This window comes from Amphiura filiformis, chromosome 17 (assembly GCF_039555335.1).
Source record: "Amphiura filiformis chromosome 17, Afil_fr2py, whole genome shotgun sequence".
NCBI classification, from domain to species: Eukaryota; Metazoa; Echinodermata; class Ophiuroidea; order Amphilepidida; family Amphiuridae; genus Amphiura; species Amphiura filiformis.
Window position 1 is genome coordinate 59594262 of NC_092644.1, and position 23662 is coordinate 59617923.

At 36.6% G+C, this 23662-nt stretch overlaps 1 protein-coding gene across 21 annotated transcripts in view; it reads right to left on the reverse strand.

The window, feature by feature from the left end:
* Window positions 1–23662, reverse strand: part of LOC140138075 (uncharacterized) — a 79680-nt gene that overhangs the window by 53240 nt on the left and 2778 nt on the right. For 18 of the 21 annotated variants that reach the window (XM_072159935.1, XM_072159925.1, XM_072159928.1 and 15 more), the window contains exons 2-4: window positions 18647–18834; window positions 16752–17563; window positions 15764–16166 (exon numbers count right to left, since the gene is read on the reverse strand). In XM_072159935.1, coding sequence (XP_072016036.1) covers window positions 15764–16166; window positions 16752–16939 — 591 coding nt within the window. In that variant the 5' untranslated portion in view covers window positions 16940–17563; window positions 18647–18834. Of the gene's footprint in view, window positions 1–223; window positions 1701–4067; window positions 4668–7118; window positions 7646–15763; window positions 16167–16751; window positions 17564–18646; window positions 18835–23662 lie in introns of those variants that run through there. The other 3 variants (XM_072159931.1, XM_072159934.1, XM_072159927.1) reach the window with 3 other exon arrangements.

The window sequence follows — 23662 nt, forward strand, 5'->3', positions numbered from 1 at the left end:
CCCAGATGGTCTTGTTGTAATTTAGTGGCCGCACTGATGAACTGGTCACTTGTGATATGACGGAGCATCTTTGGGCCATTGCTATTCATGGCTTGGCAGTACATGCTGGACCTGACATCAGTAAGATAGCCGACATGATACCTCTGGATGTCACTAGATTGTTGCGATAAAATGTGCTCCCTCGGGATGCAGGTTTCTTGTGGATTGTCTGCAAAAGATAATATTTTAAACCTATCACAATCATTGTCTCTGGAAGATTTCATCTGTAGAATTCAGTTAAGGGTGATCATTCAGAAAGCCACATTTTGAAGTCCCTAAAGTCTATGAATACCACAAAGTACTGCAGTTCCAAAATATGATCAAGGTACCACTTTCAAATAAATAAAAAAAAGACTCAATTAAACATGAAGTAAGGTGGATAGAGGTTCTAATTTCATCAAGAATTTACGACGCAATTCTGGCATAGGCACACAAAGATTCTGACAAAGTTCTATAGTGTGAATCTCAACTTTGTTACTTGTAAATTTTCTATATATGTGAGAATATCAGGTGAAATTCCTTTTCCAAGATTAAAAAAAAATGAGCAAGAAATTTCTATCTCCGGTGAAAACTTTCTTACTTCGATGTAATATCATTATGATTATACATATTTTATGCTCTACCTCATCCAAAGGTGATAAGGTGACACAAAAGTACATCTAAAAGCAGCTATTTTTATTCCCCATATCAAGTAAATAATTCAAAACAAAACAAAATAATAAAAGAAAATATAGAAAATCAAAACCTGAGTTGGTACACAAAGTTTGTACATGACATAGGTGAATCCTGGATTTTTCTACCAATTTGTACCGATATTCTTTCCCACAATACAATATATGCATATTTTAGAGAAACTCATGATCCACTGTTAAAGAGAGAGATTAATGCACATGTACTAATACCAGTGTTTCATAAGAGCCATAAGTTTGGTTATTGATGATTTCTAATATTAGAAGTGTAAAATTTAGCAGGAGACCCACAAACTAAAGAAACATTAAAATTTAAATCTAACCTATTTTATTGTCCTTTAACCTTTTGTATGCCTCCATCATGTAATATTAATCCCATGACTCAGAAACTATAATTTTTAAATCAACACATATGCCCTAGACTTTTAAGATTAAAAATCTACAACTATACGTTCTGATATCTAAAATTTATTGTGTATAGTTTTATAGTTTTTCTATCAAGCTCTGTACAATTTAGTGATGAACATGTAGTCATTCCTTGAAATGGTCTTCTGGAACAAATCCCAATTCCACCAACTTTGGTTTCCATTTGCGAATGATACTAGCAGGTGGTCTCATGTTATATCTCAAGGTATACTCCTCAATTTGACAAAGATCCTTGTTCCTCATCAATCCTTCCAAAGCTATCCCTGGAGGCTTTTTGATGAAGACGTGTTGTGATGATTGACGCGTCAAATGGTTATGTTGGAGCACCACCAATGAACCCAGACCATCATCTTGTAATTTAGTAGCTGCCGATGTGAACTGACTCCTTGTGATGTGACGGAGCATTCTTGGGCCATTGCTGTTCATGGCCTGATGGGTACATGCTGGACCTGACATCAATAAGATAGCCGACATGATACTTCTGGATGTCACTAGATTGCTGTGATAAAAACTGCCCCCACAGGATACAGATCGCTTTTGAATTTTCTGCAAAAGATAATATTTTAAACCTATATCACACAACAATCTATTTGGCTTGTTTTCAGATATTCTTCCCAAATTATCATGTATACAATCCTTCACCGGGCAACCATGGACTTCATTGATGTCCAACTAATCCCAGAAAGAATGAATGGGTAGTAGTAATGTTTAGTAGTGTTATTTTAGATTAAAATGCTTTGTTTTGAACATCTCTGCTGAAAAAAGGACTTTCACACATTTTTATTTGATTTTCACATTTTATTTGATACTCAATCAATTAAATTAAAGCGTTCATTACACGAAATTATATACATGTACTAATGCCATTTATATCCACAAGATCAGTTTACATAATTCTAGCATTTTTATGTTGATCAAGATAAAAAAAATTTACGTCATTATTTTTTGACTGATTTTTTTATATCACTTCAGTGACATTATTATACATATACTGTAATCATTTTCAGTTAAATAAAAGTCAATGTTGTATTTTGTTCATTTAAATGATTAAAGGGTAAATCATAAATGACATCCACCTACAAGCTACACCATTAACAAAAAGATCAATGATCTTTGACTAAAAACAAAAAAGTTTTTTCTGATCACGCAATCCGTACTAAAGGCCCCATCCTTTGGAATTCACTAGGTATTTTTGTGAAAAACTCCAGATCTATTAAACATTTCGTTATCAATTAAAAGAAATGTTAATCTCTAAATATACTTAATATATTATCTTTGAGCACCGTCCTTGTCTTGTCTTTTGGTTAGTGATTCCTTTTTTATGTGATGTTTGATTGATTTTTTTTGTATAAATGTTAGTTGTAACTAAGGCTGGCATTTTCGGTCGGGTAAACGGGTACCGCCTGAGATTACATTACCAGGTAGGAAATACCCTCCCGGGTACCGAAATTCAAAAAAAAAAAAAAATTTTTTTTTTTTAAAGTTTTTATTTTTCGGTTTTGTAGTGTCCCTGGACCTAGACCTAAATGCTAGGATCATTCATGGTTGACCTAAAAAAAAAAAAAAAAAAAAAAAAAAAATTCAAGATATTTTGTTATTTTTAATATGAAAATTGATCATTTGTATTCATGTCATACGCTATTAATGATTTCAAAATGCATTGAATCTGAATACATTTTGAAATCATTAATAGACTATGACATGAATAAATTATCAATTTTCATATAAAAAATAACAAAATATCTTGAAATTTTTTTTTTTTTTTTTTTTTTTAGGTCAACCATGAATGATCCTGGCATTTAGGTCTAGGTCCAGAAGACACTACAAAACCGAAAAATAAAATTAAAAAAAAAAATTAAAAATTTTTTTTTTTTTTTGCAATTTGGTGCCGGTTACCCGCCGAAAATTGCGGCGGGTACCGGGTACAAAATTACCCGAAAATGCCAGGCCTAGTTGTAACTTTATAATTTCTAGGGGGAGGCGATATATCTGGCCTTATTGGCCTTCTAGCCTCTTCCTCCATGTGTTGTTTTCTGTAAATATTTAATTTGATTGTTTTTGTGAATGTCAGTTTTTTATGGAAATAAATGAATATGAATATGAATATGAATATGATATAAAAACATCCTATAATTTAACTAGTTTTGTTTAGCTGACCCTCCTTCCCAGTCTGTAACATAACCAGAGGTGGGTCAATATAACATCAACATTTTGAACCCTCTCCCTCCCCAACAAAATAAGTTTCATTTAATCATTCATAGGACATTTTCTAGAAGTTAAAACTGACTTTCAGCACAAAAATTCAACTAACCTTGAATTGTTGATGTGCGACACATATCGTCATCAGAAGAAGTACTAAGATGTTGTGATGGACTTGCCCTTCTTCTGATGAGGATGTGTGTCACACATCGAAAATTCAAGGTTAGTTGAATTTTTATGCTGAAAGTCAGTTTAAACTTCAAAAAGAAATTGTTTACCACCAGCACGTATGCACACATTCGTTGTCTTTGGGTCCTATCATAAGTTTTTACAAAAATGTGATTTCCTTGATTGTCAGAAAAGAAGACAAGCTCAGAGCTCATTGTAATGTTCACATTCCTAGATAAGAATTCTATCAGATTTCTTAACATATTTTATGAATAGAAACATTAAAGTTCTTTAGTTTGCCCTGACCACCAGTGCAGTGCCTTGCCAATACCAAAACACATATATACCGTATTTCGTCAAATAGTCGCCCCCCCCTCAAATAAACGCCCCCCCACCACTTTTTTCAACCAAGATGTTTCAAAAATGCTGATATTTCCATGCCATCTTGTGTAGCTAGTAAGCTTACCAAGTTCCCCACATGGTCGATAATAGCATCAATAATTGGCAAAAATCTGGATTGGAATTCCAGAAGTGAGCGAGAAGTCAGTGTTTCTAGTTCATATTTCATCATTTTAGCGTTTTTATCGTTCTAAAATTGACCTTGAATAAACGCCCCCCCTTGTGAAAATGTAACGCCCCCAGGGGCGTTTATTTGACGAAATACGGCAACCTGATTTACGAAACCGGGACGAGAAGGTGGTATTTAAAACCAGGCTGGCTTTAATGTTTAAAATGGTCATGTGGGATAAGCCCCATCTGTACCAATCTCTCCTGCCATCGTTTGATGATACTTGCAGGTGGTCTCATATTGTATCTCAAAGCATACGCCTCATAAGAACACAGATCCCTATTCAATCGTAATCTATCCTGCATCTCATCGGGTGGCTTTTTGACAAACAAAAGGGTTGATCGGGTATGGACCTGAAGCTTGATATCAATAGTTGAACCTAGGTTAGCTTCTTGTAACTTTAAAGCGGCTGCAGTGAACTGATCTCTGCTAATATGACGAAGATTCTTTGGTCCGTTGCTATTTATGGCCGCCCGTGTACATGCTGGCCCTGATATCAACAAAATAGCCGACATGAGACTTCTGATAGTCACATGATCATGTTGATTAACATTCTGCTCCATGCTTTTGCCAACATTCTGAAAGAGACAAAAGGTTTCGAAGCTCATCATACTCAAGAAATGTCAGCATTACATTTCCTTGTTTTTCAATATTCTGACCAAACTGTTTATTAAATGTGAATTAAAGTCACTAAATTACTTTTGCTTTGCACAAATAAATTAGACAGAATTAGTTACATGTATACAAAAGAAAGTCAGCTTCTCAGTTTCCAATAGGAGATGGCAGCCACTGGTTTATATTTATTAGGATTAGGAAGTTTTCTTAATTTATGACATGATCTGATCCACTCAGACCAAAGTTTGAAAGTTTGAACCATTTGAATACCATCACTAACTTGCTCAAAGTATAATACCTTAACTCAAAATCCTAAAGCACTAACATACTTTGTTGCAACGTTACTAACTTTTTTATGTTCATTTTCACTTTTGCTTTTTGCTTCTTATTTTTGCCTAAAGATATCTCAATTTCATTTTTGTCAACTTTGGTCTGATTGGATCAGAACATGTCACATTTGTATCACAGGCTTTCCGTAGTCTTAACTTTGGAGTGGCCGACACAAATCTCTGGCCATTATCTTTTGAAATGACACCCACACTGAAAAGAGTGGAGACCTACCCACTAAGAAGACAATTATTTTGACATGATGTGACTGACAAAGTGATACTTCTACATAGTACATACATGCAAAGTGACTAACACCTGCTTAGTCATAGGACACGCTTTAACCACTTAGTCAGAGAATTGGAGCAATTCTAGGAATTTGGCAGCTCTCCTTGAATGGTGTCCAATGGTGGCTGGAAAACGACTCTATAAACCAGGGGTTTCAATTATATTTGCTTGGAAGGTCACAATCATTTCAAAGATTAGCGTTTGAGGGCCCAAAACATGATGTTTTGCTATGTTTACTGTAGGCCTACATTTCAGAGATGTTCACGGACAAACCAATTGGTCGGCAGGACGGATCCAAGCTGCGGGCCACCAATTGAGAACCCTGCTACTGACTGGTGATATGAAACTTGGAGCAATATGAAAATCTAGTGCTACTTTCAAGTAGTTTTGTATTCGTATAGGTACATAACATTAAGAATTCACAACTAGCTGCACGAATGAATAATATATATGCTTTTTTACAGTTTAAAGCTTCACTTCTAAAATATATAATCTTACTAATGATAATTCCTTTTATATTATATTATTATGTTCATTGATTGTAGTAAGTATACATTTATGTACATTTAAAGTCTAACATGATTTTCATCCATGTGATAATACCAGCAAGTACTGTACATGGTGTCACCTCATTTTACTGATCACTGATCACACATTAATTCAAAATGCAACAGTAGCCTACAAATTTACTTCAGCATTGGTCACAGAAACATATCTGTTCGCATTCCACTTGACCCTCCTTAGAAAAATTCCCGTGGAACGAGTCCTTTGGAAAGCAACTCCCCTGCCATGGTTGGAGGTATGGATGAAAGCATGGGTGAATTATACCGCTGCGCGTAATCACTTGACGAAATAAAACCAGGATTTATTTCCAGAATTTCATGCACATCGGCTGGCGGCTTTTTGATGAAAACTATACTTGGTTTCCCACCTCCTAACCTCATTTCAACAATATTGCCTAAATTCGCTGCTTGTAGTTTTTTGGCAGCTTCTAAGAACTGATCAACGGAAACCCTACGGAATACCGGAGCACCGTTCCTTCTGACAGCGATGTGAGTTAGGACGGGTCCGTGGTGCGTAGAATGGAGGTCATGACTTTAACGATTGGCACAGGTTGGTTTAGAGATGGACGACGTCGCCGCACCTGTTGGTTTCAAACAAAACGGATCATTCTCAGCAAAGATTCATTTCAATTGCAATATTCTTGGGAAGCATAACATAAACCTGCATGTGCAATTTAGCAACTACAAATTCATTAACTTTTTGCTCACCAAAACTAAGCAACTGAGTATAATAAGTGCAACTTTTGAGATAGTCATTGTCATTTTTCTTTATTACTTGTGAAGGGCAAAAAAGTCTGGTGCTACAATTCCTTGATTAACTAAACCATCACATATGGAAATTGGAAAAGACGATAGCAGTGGTGAAAAGAAGCGTGAATAGTACTACAAATCCGTGGAACACAAATCTGGATTCAGGCGCAGTCCTTCCTGAGCTTCATGTGGAACTTTCTTTACAAACACATCTCGTGTCCTGCCTTCCGACATCTGCAACCGCACCAAAGTTCCAAGTTGTGCCGATTCTAATGCCTGTGTCACTGCTATAAATTGGTCTCGACTGATGCTTCTGAAGAGTGACCTGCCATTTTGTTGAACCGCTGTAAGGGTTAGCACTGGACCTGATGTAGCCAGAATGGCCCTCATCACTTTCCTAAGCGGCGCAATTTGCTTGGTTTGTTTTACCTGTGAAATTCAAAGCAAAATTTAACATTGTTCAAACTGCAGGGTAACTCACTATATATGTGAATGTTTTCACTATGACTATGGATAGTATTCAGTAATCAATTTTTTGTGTATGTTTCAATTGAGTTCCCTCACGTCCAAGCGCTAGATGGTCTTTGCAAGGTAAGTAATTCTGATGGGACAAGGCCCTGACGTATCAGTTCGGTGCGTATGTGTTTTGGAAAAGATTGCAGCACGTTACAATTATAACGCCGCTCATACTCAGCTATCAAGCACACATCCCCCATCTGTTGTAAGCCAACTCGAGCCACTTCGGGCGGTTTCTTAATAAACACGGCACTCGTTTTTCTCCCAGGCATCTGAAGTTCTATGAGACTTCCCAAATTCAATGCTTGCAGACGTGCAGTGGCCTCCAAGAACAGCTCGGGCGATACCTTGCGGAAAAATGGTGCTCCGTTCTGCTTCACAGTGCCAAATGTCAAGGCTGGTCCAGTTGTCCTTAGGATGGCTTTCATGACTTTTGTGAGCGATATGGGAGCAAGGCGTTTATCTGCTCTGATGTGAGCTTGACCCCTGCCTTCAACCTGTGGATAATGGCAAGATAAAAAGGCAGCATTGGAAATGGCGTGCTCAAAGGCATTTAGCCAGTAATTCCCAGACAATAATTGTTGTAACTGCATATTTAACTAATATTTTGTTTTCACAACAGTTTAACAGAGCTACATGTATTTACAATTTCTATTTGACTTGAGAGTTAATTCAGTGCGACAGTGCTCACTGCCCACCTTGTGTGTTAAAGCACCACTTGTTATTCTTCTACTAGCAAGACATAGAAATTTCATATTGCTGTTGCGTTATCAGTTTGTGCTTACCAAGTTAGAATCAAGGTATGTTAGGCGTTCATTTTTTATCCACCAAACTTAATTTGTCGGCATTTGAATGAAACATGTATAGTTTACAATATAATCATCATTGTTTTACCTTTAAATTCTACCCATTTACTTGAAATGAAGTCCCAAGGCTGAGTACAAACGTGTATGTTTTGTTCTAGTTTCCGATTATAACTTAATGACAAACTGAAAATGACTTCCTGTCAACCAGACCGAAAATGCTGTACTGCTCAGGTCAGCAACAAATCATGCTGAGCCTTTGCCCCGATGTCAGACGCAAACTAGTCTCTGTAATTCAGCCTTCGATTAAAATGTTCCTTGTTTTCTCGTTTTGTTATAATTAAACTTTCAAACTCCGCTTGTAGATTTTGCCACTTTGAAACACCAATTAATCACATTTCATTCATTGGTGGGGCTATATGTAGCCGCAAGGAAAATAAACGTACCAACCAACCAACCAAATTGTTGGAGAACACAAAGACAGATGTTTAAATTTTTGATGATCTCTGAACTAGGGTAGCTATGTTTTTAAAATTTAACAGCTAGGTTGTCCAGGATGGTAGAACCCTTGCCCTAGTTCACAATGTCACAATTATAGGGTTTAAAGTAACTCTAAGTACAACTTTCTTGGTATCGTACATTTTAAAGAACCATGAACTTAAATTCTGCTCCCATGGGTTGAGGTAAGCATATTAGAATGATTAAGGAGTGGCCCTAACTTGTGATATGGAGTCATTTGATGCTCAAAGCGACCATGTAGTGGTTGTAAAGGGTTATTTGAACCTATAAAGGCAGAAGTATCGTCCACGATACAAATCACAGATTATAAATTATTCACATATAAACTAGGTCAAATATCAAGTTAACTCCATCTATTAAAGTTGTTAAAAAACATATCCAAGTCATCATCCATCCCACCCTTCATCACATAACACCTCATGTAAAAATAGAACAAAGTTATTGTTACAGCCTATAGAACAGACAGATTCTGATAATTTAAATACTTCATGTTTTACCAAGTTATCATGTATGGAAGATATATGTTAGTATGAGTTTGCAAAGATTGTCTAGATGTGTTAGGTTTCAATAGATCTATAATACATCCCTAGAAACAGATTCATCAGGATTGTTCATAATAGATGTGGTGGTATATAATGCTATGTACAGAGAAACCATGGTTTTCATAATGACTCATCAAATGCTACTCCCCCCTCACAAAAATTCCTACAAAATTCACAATCCTTATTATCTCAAGCCTATAGTGAATGCTATTATGCTAATTTGATGCTTCCAATTTCCCATACCATACTTCAAATGTAAATTACAGGTGCAACTCAACTTAGGTGTCATATGAATTGTGACAATGTGCAAATCCTAGATAAAACCTGCAACTTGCATTCAAGAATGATTCAATAAGGTACATTTTGTAGCTGGCAGAATCATTCAGTTTACACAATAACACCTGTACCTCTCTCTCTCTACTTCAATCAACCATGTGGTAGTGGTAAGAGAATGTTGTTTACATAGATCTACATAGTATATTGTTTACTTCATCCTCACTGCAAATTTGCACTTTATTTTCATGTGGTTTCATATGGTGAAAATGCTGACGACCATCTGCGGTGTTTGTTACTTTAGGAAAATATTTCTCTCAATGTTTTTGGCATTTCACAGATGACTGTTACATCTAGACCATTCATTTTTTGTACTACAAGTTTAAACCTTTCTATTATAAAGTGATATTTAATGTATTTGAAACAGGTGATTTAACCAGCTACCATAAACTGCAGGAATGATATGGTGATTATCTTAGGCAATAACAGATATCTGATACACAAGAAGGTGCCAGGAATACCCACTCCAATCTATGGTTTTTTGTGTCTGGGACTCAAGGCTTCCTGGCACTGTCCTGTGTTAAGAATTTCAGTAAGAGCCCTCTGTTGAATACCATAATTGTACAGAATTATTTGCTGTGCATTGTGTTTCACTGGTTGACCTTTGCACAAAGGCTTCTTACAAGCCATGAACAGCCTTGTAGTGCATGCTCAGGCATACATTTGTGATTACAGGGAATACAGCATGTACAGGTACCGGAACTCTGTAAAATTTTGATGTAGTCAAATGTTGAAAACATTTCCACAGCATTTTCTAAAACAAAGGTGCATAGATGGGGGAGTCAGCAGGGGGACTACCCAACTGCAACAGGCTAGACGTCATCTGCGAGAATGACTGTTTGTCAACAACAACAACAAATGCTACCGATGTACAAAACTGTTCCTTTGAAGACTATCATCACTGTAAAACTTGATTCATAAGGATATGATGCATACATTTATAAGACAAACACACTTTTATGTACAAGGTGATAGTTAGGAATCTCTTGGAGTGATGTTAATGACAATAATGATGATGTTGATGACGAGCCAGTGTGGTTTAGTTGCTCCAGCATATGTATTTTAAAACTCAGAACTCCTCTACAAACCTGTACTCTTTATTTGCTTATTGCACAAAGAACCATCATGTGGTCACTGGTTGCACTTTCTTGTAGTTATTGTTGGCCGATCTCAATTACATTGTACAATGTACATACATCATAGTTTTATTTGAAGAATTTCATGCATCTCCCATTTGCATAGCCTTAAAAATACCATTTTTCTTAATGGAAATTTCCATTAAAAAAATTATTTATTTAGCCACAGACAGGTGACAGATGTCAGAAATCAGCATGCTGATTTAGGGTACTGGTACCTACTAAGTTTAAAAGTTTATGGAATATCCAATTTTTTTTTTACATGTAGTAGTTGATGTAAGTACATATTTATGTACATGTAGTACACAACTTCAAAGTACATACTTGTAATGACTGTAGTTTAACATATGTACATATTTTCTGTAGCAATATGATGGTAATCAATATTTCCCTTGCTACACCCAACATGCTAAACATAGCAAAAAAAACATTATTTACCAAAATATGTGATTTGATTCTGACCAAGAATCAACATCACAATCAACATTTTGTACTGCATTCAAACTAATTAGTGCACCAGGCACTTAATTGAGTGCTTTAGGGGCCATTTATACAATATTGAATTACGAATTTCAAAATGGACATACCATGCAAGCAACATACATATTGTAGAGCTCCAATTCAAAATAAGAAATAGAAATGGTAGAATAAACATTGTACTTCATGGCAACTGATGCAACTTGATTTTTTTCTGTGATCTAATTATGAGTTTTGATCCAATTTTATGAGAAAAGAAAAAACAAGGAGGCACTTAAACAAAATGATATACGTTAGAAAAGTTATCATGACCACTATATGGGAGAAGCGCTAATTAGGTTGAATACAGTGTATGTGCTTTGTAAACCTTGTATGGCCAAGGCCAACATATTATCTGGTTTTTGCTTTTCTGTGCTCAAGGAATTAATGCTAAAGGTTGGAGGGGGGGGGAGTCTGTCTCAAATATCAGCAGGCAGAGCTTTTAAAAATATACATTTGACACAAAATTTTCTTTTAAAATTAAAATTTCAGAGCTATTTATAATTAGATGTCAGAAAAAAATAATTTTGGCAACAAAGTCAGACAGATACAGAAATGCAAAAGAAAGGGGCAAAAATTAAGTAGCACATGAAACTAAATTTTCGATTTTCTTCACTATAACTCCAAAGTTACTACGTATCTTTTCACTTCCACTACATGCAACAAGAAACCTTGTGAACACACACAGTCAGTGCAATGGACGGATGGTTAGTTGAGGATAAACATCATTACGGATTAATTCTACATAGAATAGATTAAAGCAATGAAATGAATTCTCGCTATTCACAATAAGGGCGCTGCCAGCGGTTTGCGATGTAATCGTGATGTATCATGGGAAAAGGTCGACATCCAAGTCCGCTAATACTGAATATTACCATGCTATTACATAGGAACATGTGACAATATTTTTTTAGTTTGTCAAAATAAAGGTGTTACATGCGAATCGATACTCAATAATACTTAATAATGTGATTTGAAATGTGCACAATTAATTTTTTCTCTATCGACGGCGTGTAATACGTATATTGACAAACTAAAAATATTGTCACATGTTCCTATGTAATAGCATGGTAATATTCATATATGCGGACTTGTATGTCACCTTTTCCCATGATACATCACGATTATATCGCAAACCGCATGGCGCCTTATTGTGATAGCGTAGAATTGTGTGAATAATGTGGTTGACAATGACATTGATTAGGAGATAAGATTGTGATAATCTTCGAGGCGCTCTTATCACTCTGCTACGTATGGTTGGTCGCAATACCACCCACCATTTGAAACAATGGAACTATACATCTCCTGATCTCCAATATGAACACTTGGCGACGAAACTGTTCTATCTGCGCAGGTTTCCAGGGGTTTTTTTAAGTACCAATCCAAAATGCTTATGGTCTAGGCTTTATGGACACATACAATGTAACATGTACAGAATTATTAGGTACGAGTGGGCACTGTAGTTACAAGGCAAGTAGAAAGGGCACCAATTGCAATTGCCTTTCAAGTTTAACCATTTTGGCCATCCCTATCCTCATACATCCAGCAAATAGTGTGAGAGCAGCATGGCAGTGATTATGGTCTTTGATTCTGGTGTAAAGAATTCACAGGTTCAATCCATGGTGATGCATGAATAAATGATCCCTCTCTTACTGCATTAGAATGAATTGGGTCAGATGCAAAGCTTTAGCCAATGCCAACTACTTAGTTTTGCCTTATCAGTGTACCAACACCAACACAAACAAATACTATAGTCCATTTGGTTTCCTGGAGACAGTGACTTCAGTGTAATATTAATGGGCATAGTAATTCAGGGGTACCGTTATATATAAACTTGATAATTCCATACTTTTGGGGTATGGAAGAAATAAGCACTTCTAAAATTTGGTTAAAATTATATACCGTATTGTTTGTATTAAACGCCATGGGCAGGGTCCGCATTAAGCAATTTTATTTGTGTAGCAAAAATGCTCACCAAATTTGGGAGCCAATGCTTATATCAATGGTACAAAAGTGCTACACATTCCAAAATTGTGTAGCAAATGACGAAAATTGTGTAGCATTTTGCTACTGCTACACACTTATTGCGGACACTGGCCATGGGGGCGTTGCATTTTTCCAAAAGGGGGACATTTATTAAAGGTGAATTGTCAGTGAAAAAAACTTTAAAATCGGGTTAAATTCCTGATGGTGCTCCTGTAGAAAAGAGGGATTTACGGCTATACTAATGGTGACGCCCATGGAAAATATCATTTTCATGGTAAATGCATCATATACACCCGTAAGTACATCATCAAGCAAGAATCTAGTGAAATTCTAACTAATTAGGCAATGGAATGGATGGAAGTGTGAGTCGTGTGAGACAGGTTTTGTCAATGCAATTTACCGATCGTCCCTAAAAGACTGACTGACTGATGCCAGTTTTAAACGAACCTGACCGCTCCAGCCGAAAAAGTGACTGAGGAGGAAAGGGAAAAAACCGCGAAGTACCAGACGCTCACTAACAAGAGACCTGATTGGTCCGAGCCTGGCAAGGTCGTAAGGCAGCCAATCAAGAAAGGGAAAAACCCCGCCGCAGTTACTACCTCACAAGGGTGACGTTACTGATATGGCTTGAGCTGGGGCAATTAATACAACCTGCCGTACTCCCCCCGAACATCGAGAAAAAACCCAGCCAAAACAAAACCAATAGGGAGACCCCATGGAGACAAAAAACGCTTTTGAATAGACAAGCTATTAAAAACCACACTTACTCACACGATCATATTATATAGCATGGAAATTTTGTCAATTTTTCACAGAAAAATTGGAGGGAGGGGCGTTTATTAGAGGGGGAGCGTTTATTACAAACAATACGGTAAGCAGCTTTACCTGAAACCCATGTCAAGCCACTGGAAATTAAACATCTCTGGTAAAGTGTGTTATGTAAAAAGTAAGCCCTTTGGTAAAAATATATACAACTGCATAATATTAAATCTTTCGCATTGACTCAAAAAGGACTGACAAGTTTACACATGCGATTAAAGGCAATGAATCTGTGCTCGCACAAAGTGACTGACAAATTAATTACATCACTGTCAAGGAAATCAAATGGACTATAGCAGGTTAATACATTTTGTCCCCATTGTCAATAAACCATCACCATCGTACAAATTGCTACTTAATGTGTGTTTCAACAAGATTTCTGTTTGTTCTAAGGTACAACATCTATAAGTCTGGTTGTCCAGCTACAGTTATTGGGTCAATTCTAAGTTTCTAACTTTGTGAAGCGCCCATATTTATGCGCTCATGCTCACTGCTCAATTAATGCTTCAATAAGGCACTTCATACTTTTGACATGTTGCTTGAGAATGGCTATGTGCAGCAGCTGATATTTATTGTCTCTCTAAAGTTTGTTTAGTCTTTATGACAAACTGTAGAGTAATGAAACTAATGATCATAGCCTCAAATGATAAAATCCAACACTAAAGATTTGATCCCATCAAAGTATCTGTATATCTTTCAATTTGTACTGCGCATGTTTTTTCTCTTTTGCAAATTAAAATGAAAGCTGATTTTACTCCACGATTTAATCATATCATCTGTCTCAACACATAGTGGCATATGTGAAGGACAAAATATGTTTCTGAGAAAAATGTGTGTGAAGGATGTGTTACTAATAATTGAGTCGATACTCCTTCACTGTTATCTCTCAATGACCTGATTTCATTTGAAATTGAAGTTAAGGTTCAAACTATTAAACTGTACAGTTAAAAAGGAATAACTATAGGATATAGCTAGCTCTAAACCTTTGTCACTATGTGAAACGGAAAATTTGGAAAAATCACTCAACGCCACTATGTGTTGCGACTGACGATATGTGACTGTTTGATTTGTTTGGGCTCCACTAGAACATCAACATGTTTCTCAAAACATATGAAAACGATAACTTCCAGAGAATTTAAGCTAAACTGGATTTGGCAATCTTTACAATTTGACGAAATTTTATACAAATGCAATTGCATTTCATATGAAATGTACATGGAACAGCGATTTGCCAGAAAGGAAGCAAGTTGCAAGTTATTCAATTTGAAAGTTAACGTTTACTATGCACATTCACCAAACGCAAATGAACGGGTTACTCTGGGCCTTTTTCTTCACCTGCATATTGATTTAACATGTAGTTTTTGTGCACAAATGTGATCAATGTCGAGCAATAATTCCACATCTAAATAATGACCATGTATGTTGATACATAATTCCAAAAACTGCATGGCAAATGCATTTAACAATAAAGGACATTGGCAGGGCTGGGAAATAAAATATAAATTTCACTCCAAGATAGTAAAATTTCCTAAAAGGTGCCAAAAAGGTAAATTTCCTACAAGGGGTCGTAAAAAAACTGGTTCTACTGGCGGACGGAGTTGTCAAGTAGGGTCGGTCGGGATATTTTTTGCTGGAAGAGGCTAAATCACCCTAAAAATATCGAAAAATTTGAATTTTAATTTCATACAGGTAAGAAAAACATCCCTAAAATGTTAAATCTGGGTCGGTCGGGCCCTTAGAACAGGGCTTTTATTTTTCGACGCCAATTTCTTATTTCTATATGGGGAACCCAAATTTCAAAATATGAACAACTTCTTCCAAATCCCTAAAATTTCACTTGAATTAACTTCCTGGATCCCCTTTTTTTTTCAGGGCTGGACATAGGAAAGGCCCAGAATAGGAAACTGCAGCTGAACAACCAGACCTGAATACTATGTGTGATAAGACCAAATGTTACTTACCCTGCTTGGATTTGGTGAACGCTGCGAGGCAGAAGTACTGGCTCCGGCTGAAAGGCCTTGGAACATGGATGCGGGCACTGGAGTGATAAATGTGCCACTGGTAGAGGCGGTTGACACATTAAAGGCACTTGGATCACTTTGTGACATCTGCAGTTGGGCATTGGGATCATCAGGGGATTGGAATGATATACTGGAAGCTAGTTGTTGTTCTTGCTGCTGCTGCTGCAGACTTTGTAACGTAGCAGTGGCAGGGGCTTGGGACGTTTGGACTGATGAGGGGTCAAAAGTTTCTTGTGATTGGGTTAACTGGACGGGAGTTACTTGGCCCATGTGGGATCTGGTCATGTGGTCTTGAAGGAGATCCGGCGATCTGAAACTCCGATTACACATTACACACATAAATCTGAAAACAGAAAGACAGAGTTAAAAAAGTTGGATCCACACGTTTAAGTTGTTTATTAATCAAGGTATGCATGTGCACATCACAGGCATTATACATGCAACCATCCAAAATGTACCAGGTATAAAGTTACAATTTAAAATTTTTTTATTTAGATTCTAAGTTGAACAATTTTTTTTTTAAATGAGCTTTTTAATCAAAATGGTGTATCACCAGGTATAAAGTTACAATTTAAATTTTTTTATTTAGATTCTAAGTTGAACAATTTTTTTAAAATGAGCTTTTTAATCAAAATGGTGTATGACTTGTGATAATTGCTTGGTAAATAGTCACACCTGGGGACACATTGTAGTTGATGGTATCGTACTGCTGATGCTCACCGTTTTTTTAAAAGCTAAACAAGTTGTAAATGTCTGGCTCTTGATGCTCCCTTCAATTCAAATTTTATCCACAAAAAGTTTTTTTTCTTTTTTCCTAATTCAGCAACAAAATAAATCAAGTTGGCTTTGACTAAAGACGTATGCAACATAGAGAACAATTTCTAGATCCCATGGAATCTATTACATGCACAGTATACATGCTACATACCTTGCTTGTGAAGTATGAAGCTGACGATAAGCACCAGGCCTGCCATGATACAGACCTCTTCCTCGACCTCTACTCCTACTACCACCCATTTGAGGGCGCATATGAAATGTCTGAGTGTGTTTTTGTAACACTTGTACAGTTCTGAATGCTTTACCACACACACCACATTGATACGGCTTTGGCGACATAATTGGATATGGTCGAAAGCACCGATACTTGTGTTAAGGTCCCTTGTTCAGCACCAAAAGAGTTGTCCATTTCCTCAAAGGAAACCTGTGCATCAGCACTTTGTCCTAACATATCACCACCACCACCTGCATCAGGTGTACCCAGTACATTGTTCACTTCTTCGTCATCTAATCGCTCTAATTTGACAACCATATTTGATAGCGAGTCCTGAGCTGTCTGTTGCGCTCTTGCCGTAGAGTCACCTGTATGAGATTCTTGCTTTGGTTTCAATCCTTCATCCGTTGTTTCGTTGCCACCGAGAGTTGCATGGGGATAGCTGCTTCACTGTCATCAGTACTAATGTCTTGAGATGTACTTGCGTTGTCCCCAGTATGTGCAACTCTAGATTGGTCTCTCCTTTCACTGTCAGTAATACTTTGCGTGCCACTGTCTACCAATGGAAATATAGGCAGTCCTGTTACTCCGGATACAAACATCTCTCCCGGCTCTTCCCGGACACCCTCTTTCCGGTAAGTCTCCTGAATGGTGTCCGAGGCATAGTAGAGAGGGTTATTGTAAACACCTGCGGCATCTTTCAACTTAACGAGAATCTCGCATCCGGTTTGTACAGCCAATGCATGAGCCTGTATTCAAAGGGGAAAAGAAACATGTTTTAAACATAGCATTTTGCAAATATTCTAAACTTTACTTTTCTTTCCCAACTGATAGCCTAGGGGTTTGAAATTAAAACACAGCAACTGTATGAGTTCTCAACAATGTCTATCCTCACCATCAAAGTTCTCAGAACTTCATAACCAGCAACAGTCACCAACTAAAAAACATTAAATACAAACAATTATTTAATGCATTCCCTTTCAAATGATAACAAATATTGTTTGGCAATGAAGTAAAATGATAACAGTTTTTCTCCATAAAACACAATCAAGATTATCATCAAAAGTATATCATTTTTGACTGTGGCAGTGATGTCAAAGCGTTGATGTAGCCGTTTCACTCGCACATCTATGCGACGTCTTTAATCATATGTGTGCGTACATGTAAGCCAACACTTTTGAGCAAATTTAATGCTAGATATCTAAAGCTAAGTCCAATGAAATATGCACTGATGTCACTGCCACAGGAAAATGGTATAGCATACTTTAGTTCTAAAGTTATGAAGTTTTGTGAATTTTGTGATGTGTATTTTCGTATGTATTTTATTGTTTTTCACTCCATATTTTTGCCTTTATCTCAATTTCAAATTTGCCGCTCATGTCACATTACATGTATTGTACACTGTTAAGGGGGTACTACATGTACATCCCTGGCCAATTTTGTGCCTATTTTTGCATTTTCCTCAAAAATTATAGCGCATTGGTGACAAGTAAGATATGTATATTATAGGGGCAAGAACTACAACTACTGCACTGAAAATTCAGCAACTCAAGGCAAGTAGTTAATTGATTTATTGATCAAATATTGGTTTTCCTCATTTTTGACTGTAACTCCACAACTGTTGTCTGTGCTGAAATAAAATTTCCAGTGCAGTAGTTGTAGTCCTTGCCCCTATAATATACATATCTTACTTGTCATCAATACTCTATAATTTTTGAGAAAAATGCAAAAATACATTTGTAGGCACAAAATTGGGCAGGGGTGTAGTATCCCCTTAAATCGACCAATGGTACATATTAGCTGTCATAGGCTACAATTTTTATGATTCTTACCTTTTGAAATATGGTCTTCCTCAGACTTTCCTTCACCCACTCCCGCAACTCCTCATTCTCTATGTACCTCATGGTTGAGTAGTTAACAGTTCAAGATATTATACAATTTCCACAAATGGTGAAGAGACACAGCAATATGTGCGTAAGTGATGACAGGTGTGTGTATTTGCCTCACTAGGTCCTCATACCTAAGATTATACAAAGAAAAATATATTAGAGATTGCTATTTCTAACGTACCGGTACATGGAATCTATTCAAAATCACTCTCCTGTGACAGGATTTTGAATTACCGTAACCACTCGGGTATAAGCCCACCCCCTAGATGGCAGATTTCACTTCAAAAATGGGGGGTGGGCTTATAACCGAGGAGGGGCTAGTACTTGAATTTAGAAATAAGAAAAATCATCCCCATTTGTATATGCCCAATGTACCAGTAATTTCTATCATCTTTGTCAATTTCTTAAAATTCTAAGTGTGGAATGTTAATTATCAACTGATATTTTTTTATATTTGTTCTTAAATGTGAGAGAAAAGCATTGATTTAAGAACTTGGCCAAAATTTAGTGCTGGGCTTATAGCCGAGTGCACCCTTGTTCCCAGAATGTTTTGAAAAATAGGGGGTGGGCTTATAACTGAAGGTGGGCTTATACCCGGTGGTTACGGTAATTCCACGCACTGCATATTCGATGCTACATTTGGAAATCGCAATATGCCCAGACTGACGATCAAAATTATGTAGTGTCAATGGAGCCGTTTTGTTGGTGTTCACTTGATCATCAGAATGGGGTCACTCCTAGTCAAGTTAAAAAATTGTTGTAGCATCATAGGACACATGCCCCCCAACCCAACAATTTGAAAATTTAGAAAATCCCATCTAGGAAAATGGCTGGAAAACAGCCTATGCCCCAATCATACCTGGTGCCCCCCATTCATGGTTGGTGCCCCCCATCCCCAATAGGATGCCTCACGCTACACCACCTAGAGTTGGGCGACTAAGTCGCCAATAGTCGTTAGTCGCGACTATTACTGATAGTCGCGACTACGACTATTGAAAACCAAAAGTCGACTAATGCAAGTATATTTTTGTGTTAAAAAATTACTTTAAAAGTGCCTGTTATTCGCACCAAAACCAACCAAATACTAACATATAAACTGCGAAAAATGTGAACAAATGTTAGTCATTGTCATACCAATAGTAACACTAACCAACAAGTAATCATAAAGTCCATAAATCATCATTAAATTGGTGTTATTGACTTGTTGTCGAACTACTTTCCCACAAGATAAAAGCCGTCAAAAAACTCAAATTACTTAGAACTGTCGAACATCTCATTATGATTATAATTTATGCAGCGATAACAGGTGTAGCAGCGTAGGCCTGGCATTTTCGGGTAATTTTGTACCCGGGTACCCGCCGCAATTTTCGGGCGGGTAACCGGGTACCCGAAATTGCAACAACAAAAAAAAAAAAAAAATTCAAGATATTTTGTTATTTTTTATATGAAAATTGATAATTTGTATTCATGTCATAGTCTATTAATGATTTCAAAATGTATTGAATTTGAATGCATTTTGAAATCATTAATAGACTACTTACATGAATACAAATTATCAATTTTCATATTAAAAATAACAAAATATCTTGAAATTTTTTTTTTTAGGTCAACCATGAATGATCCTAGCATTTAGGTCTAGGTCCAGGGACACTACAAAACCGAAAAAATAAAAACTTTAAAAAAAATTTTTTTTTTTTTTTTTTTGAATTTGGTACCCGGGAGGGTATTTCCTACCGGTAATGTAATCTCGGGTGGTACCGTTTACCCGATCGAAAATGCCAGCCTTATAGCAGCGTCATAGCGTGCATGTACAGACCCAGGTTGGGTGTTTGTACCAACTACTGAAGGTATGAGATTATTTTAACTTTGGAAAGAAACAGCAAGAACTTCAGAGAAGTGTTTTCCAAAAGTGAAAATTTAGGAAAATATTATTAGATTAGAAGTACTTTTCACATAATTTCAAAAAGCTATGCTTATTGTGGTAACAGAATATTTAGAAAGCAACAGGAAAATAAACAAATTAGCTGACAAACAATCGTAATGAACATCAACCCCCATTAAAGGTGAACCTCATTGAAAATAAAATTATATATCAATGGAAAGCTTATGATGCCAGGAAGCAGAAAAGAATATTTTTATTTGCCTAACGCACCAGGATAGACATAATCTCCATGCAAAGATTGGATATTGGCACCCCCCCCCCCCCTAAATTACAAAACGAAATCGTTCAAATTGGGCGCTTTCGATGATGACGTCAACACGGGGACACACAGTTACTTCCGGGTTTGATTGTAAACACAATGTCCATGCATTACTGTGGCATGCATCGGGCCAATGCACGAACTCAGTCATTGCCAACTTACTTTACATGAAAAATATCTTCAATAAAATAAGAATAACATGAAGGAAACATCATGATCAAATCAAGAATGAAGTTCCTGAATAAAGTGTGTGCCGTGTGGATTAAAAAATGGGAAAAGTGCTGGCTGGGCTGATTTGGGATAGTTAAGCCATCCACGATATGCAGGGAATATTACAGTAAAAGCACGAAGAGCTTAAGATTCGCCTAAGAACCGGAATGAAAACAGATTGCAAAAAATAACTGCTAGTGCTACCAGTTCAGATCGTCACACCAAGTTGAGATGAGCTTATCACAATGAGAAAATGAAGGAATAGAATAAAGTACATGTACGGGATTTTATAATTATTTCTTAACTTTACAACCGGTCATGTATGATAGGCGAACTCGTAGATACATACGGGGCGGGGTGAACTCACTCATTTGCCGAGTGTTCCGTATCCGCGACTGTACGTACTGTACTTGCAGACAAAATAACCGATTTGATATTCACATTCTGATATTTCCAACTTATTGCTACTTCATCAGCAAAATTTATTCCTGTAGATGTTCCAAATATAAGGGAATGATTGATCAAATCTGCTGAAACACGGCACAACTTGAACTTGTGCTACCGGAGAGACGGCGAGTCGCTGTGTTTGCCCACCTTGATCATGCGGCTGCCTGTAATTTCTTCAGCATAAAAGCAGCAATTTACGCATCGTGTTCGGTAATCCATAAAACATGAATGTTTCACTTTTTCAGTACACTGATGGTAGTATCATTAAAAGAATCGTGACACAAGTGACAATATTTTAATTTTATTCAGATTTCAGAATTCCATCAAATAACGGTCTACTAAGCCTAAATTGTATTTATTTTATAATAAAGTATCTGTTTCTTTCAATTGTGATTGTGTGGAAAGAATGTACCGGGCGAATGTATTACCGCAATGCGCTATAATATGAAAACCTTTATGGGCTGGATTTGATGAAATCGGCGGTTTTTTTAATTAATTTTTTGATTACTACAAGACGATATTTTTACAAATCGGATATTTTTAAATGAATCAAGAATAGGGAATATTCGATCATGTTTATTCAGTCCATGACATGAACGGTATACGGTAGCAGCAATCATTTGCGCATGGAATTGATCCCAGCGCGAAATTCAAACTCAATTACCCAGTTATACCCAGCCAGTTATGACTGATTTTGTCAAAAATTTACGGAACATTTTCTATTATTTCTAATATATAGGAATCAGCAACTTGAAGATTCTTCTCATTTCAAGCTTTATTGTGAAAATCAGATTTGCCGGGCAGCTTGCAAAGTACAGGAAGCAAGTCTTGTTTACATGTTTCCGAGTAGGATCACGTGATCACGTAACCCTGAGCTTACGTCACGAACATTCTCAAGGTAATAGACGATTGATTTGGGTGCTTTTTGGGCTCCTTAAAAAAGACCAAAAATTCATTAATTTTTTTAATTTTTCAGCTTTATTGGCCATCAAAAAAATCGGAAAAAATTATTTTTAATATCCTGATATCATAAGCTTTCCATTGATATATAACTTTATTTTCAATGAGGTTCACCTTTAAGGGGGTAGGCCTACTACACCCCTCAAAAAATTTGTGTCTATTTTTGCATTTTTCTCAAAAACTAATAGCACAGTGGTAACAAAAATATTATAGGGGCAAGGAATCCAAATCCAATTACTACACTGTAATTTCGTTGACCCAAGACAAGCGGTGATATATGATAAGAAATAAGGTACCGCTAGGATGTATCTCATTTCCTATCATACATGTATATACTGAACCGCTTATCTTGAGTAACAGAAATTTCGGTGTAGTAATTGGATTCTTTGCCCCAATAAGCCAAATCGGCATTAGAAGTTTGCAATGCATTGTGGGACAGTTTTTGCATTTTTAGGACACTTTGTCCTTTGACCTATCAGAAATATTGGTTTTTGTGCATACAATAATTATTTTTAAAAGTTTTACTAGAATAAAAACAAATCCAAAAATATATTTGTTGTATAAATTAATTATTTAAATATTTTTAATGATAACATTTTTACAATAATAGATAAATAAATAATAATTAGAGAAATTTCCCCGATATGTCAGAGGTCAAAGTGTCCTAAAAGTGCTCTCAAAAACCGGAAGTCACAATGGCGATTGGGCTTATAATTATGCATAACTTTTGTTACCAGTGCATTATTATTTTTTGAGAAAAATGCAAAAATAGTCACAAATTTACCACAGGGGTGTCGTACCCCCTTAAAAATAGTGTAAGTTTACTTGTGTGCTATGAGAAAAATTAAGGTGATATTTATAAATTAAAGGCCCATACTTCAGGGGGATAGAAAATTTCAGCCCGCCCCCCCTTTTTTTGCATCAGGCACCCAATGCCCCCCCCGTTATAAGTCGAGTATTTTGTGAATGGTCCCTAAAATTGATAATTGTTAATTAACACATGTTAAGGGGGTACTACACCCCTCGATAAATATGTGTCTATTTTAGAGACTGACCGATCAGATCGGGAGCTTCCTAATCGGGCCGATTATTAGCTTATCGGTAGTGATCTGCATCGGCCGATTTTTCCTTCATCCGCCGA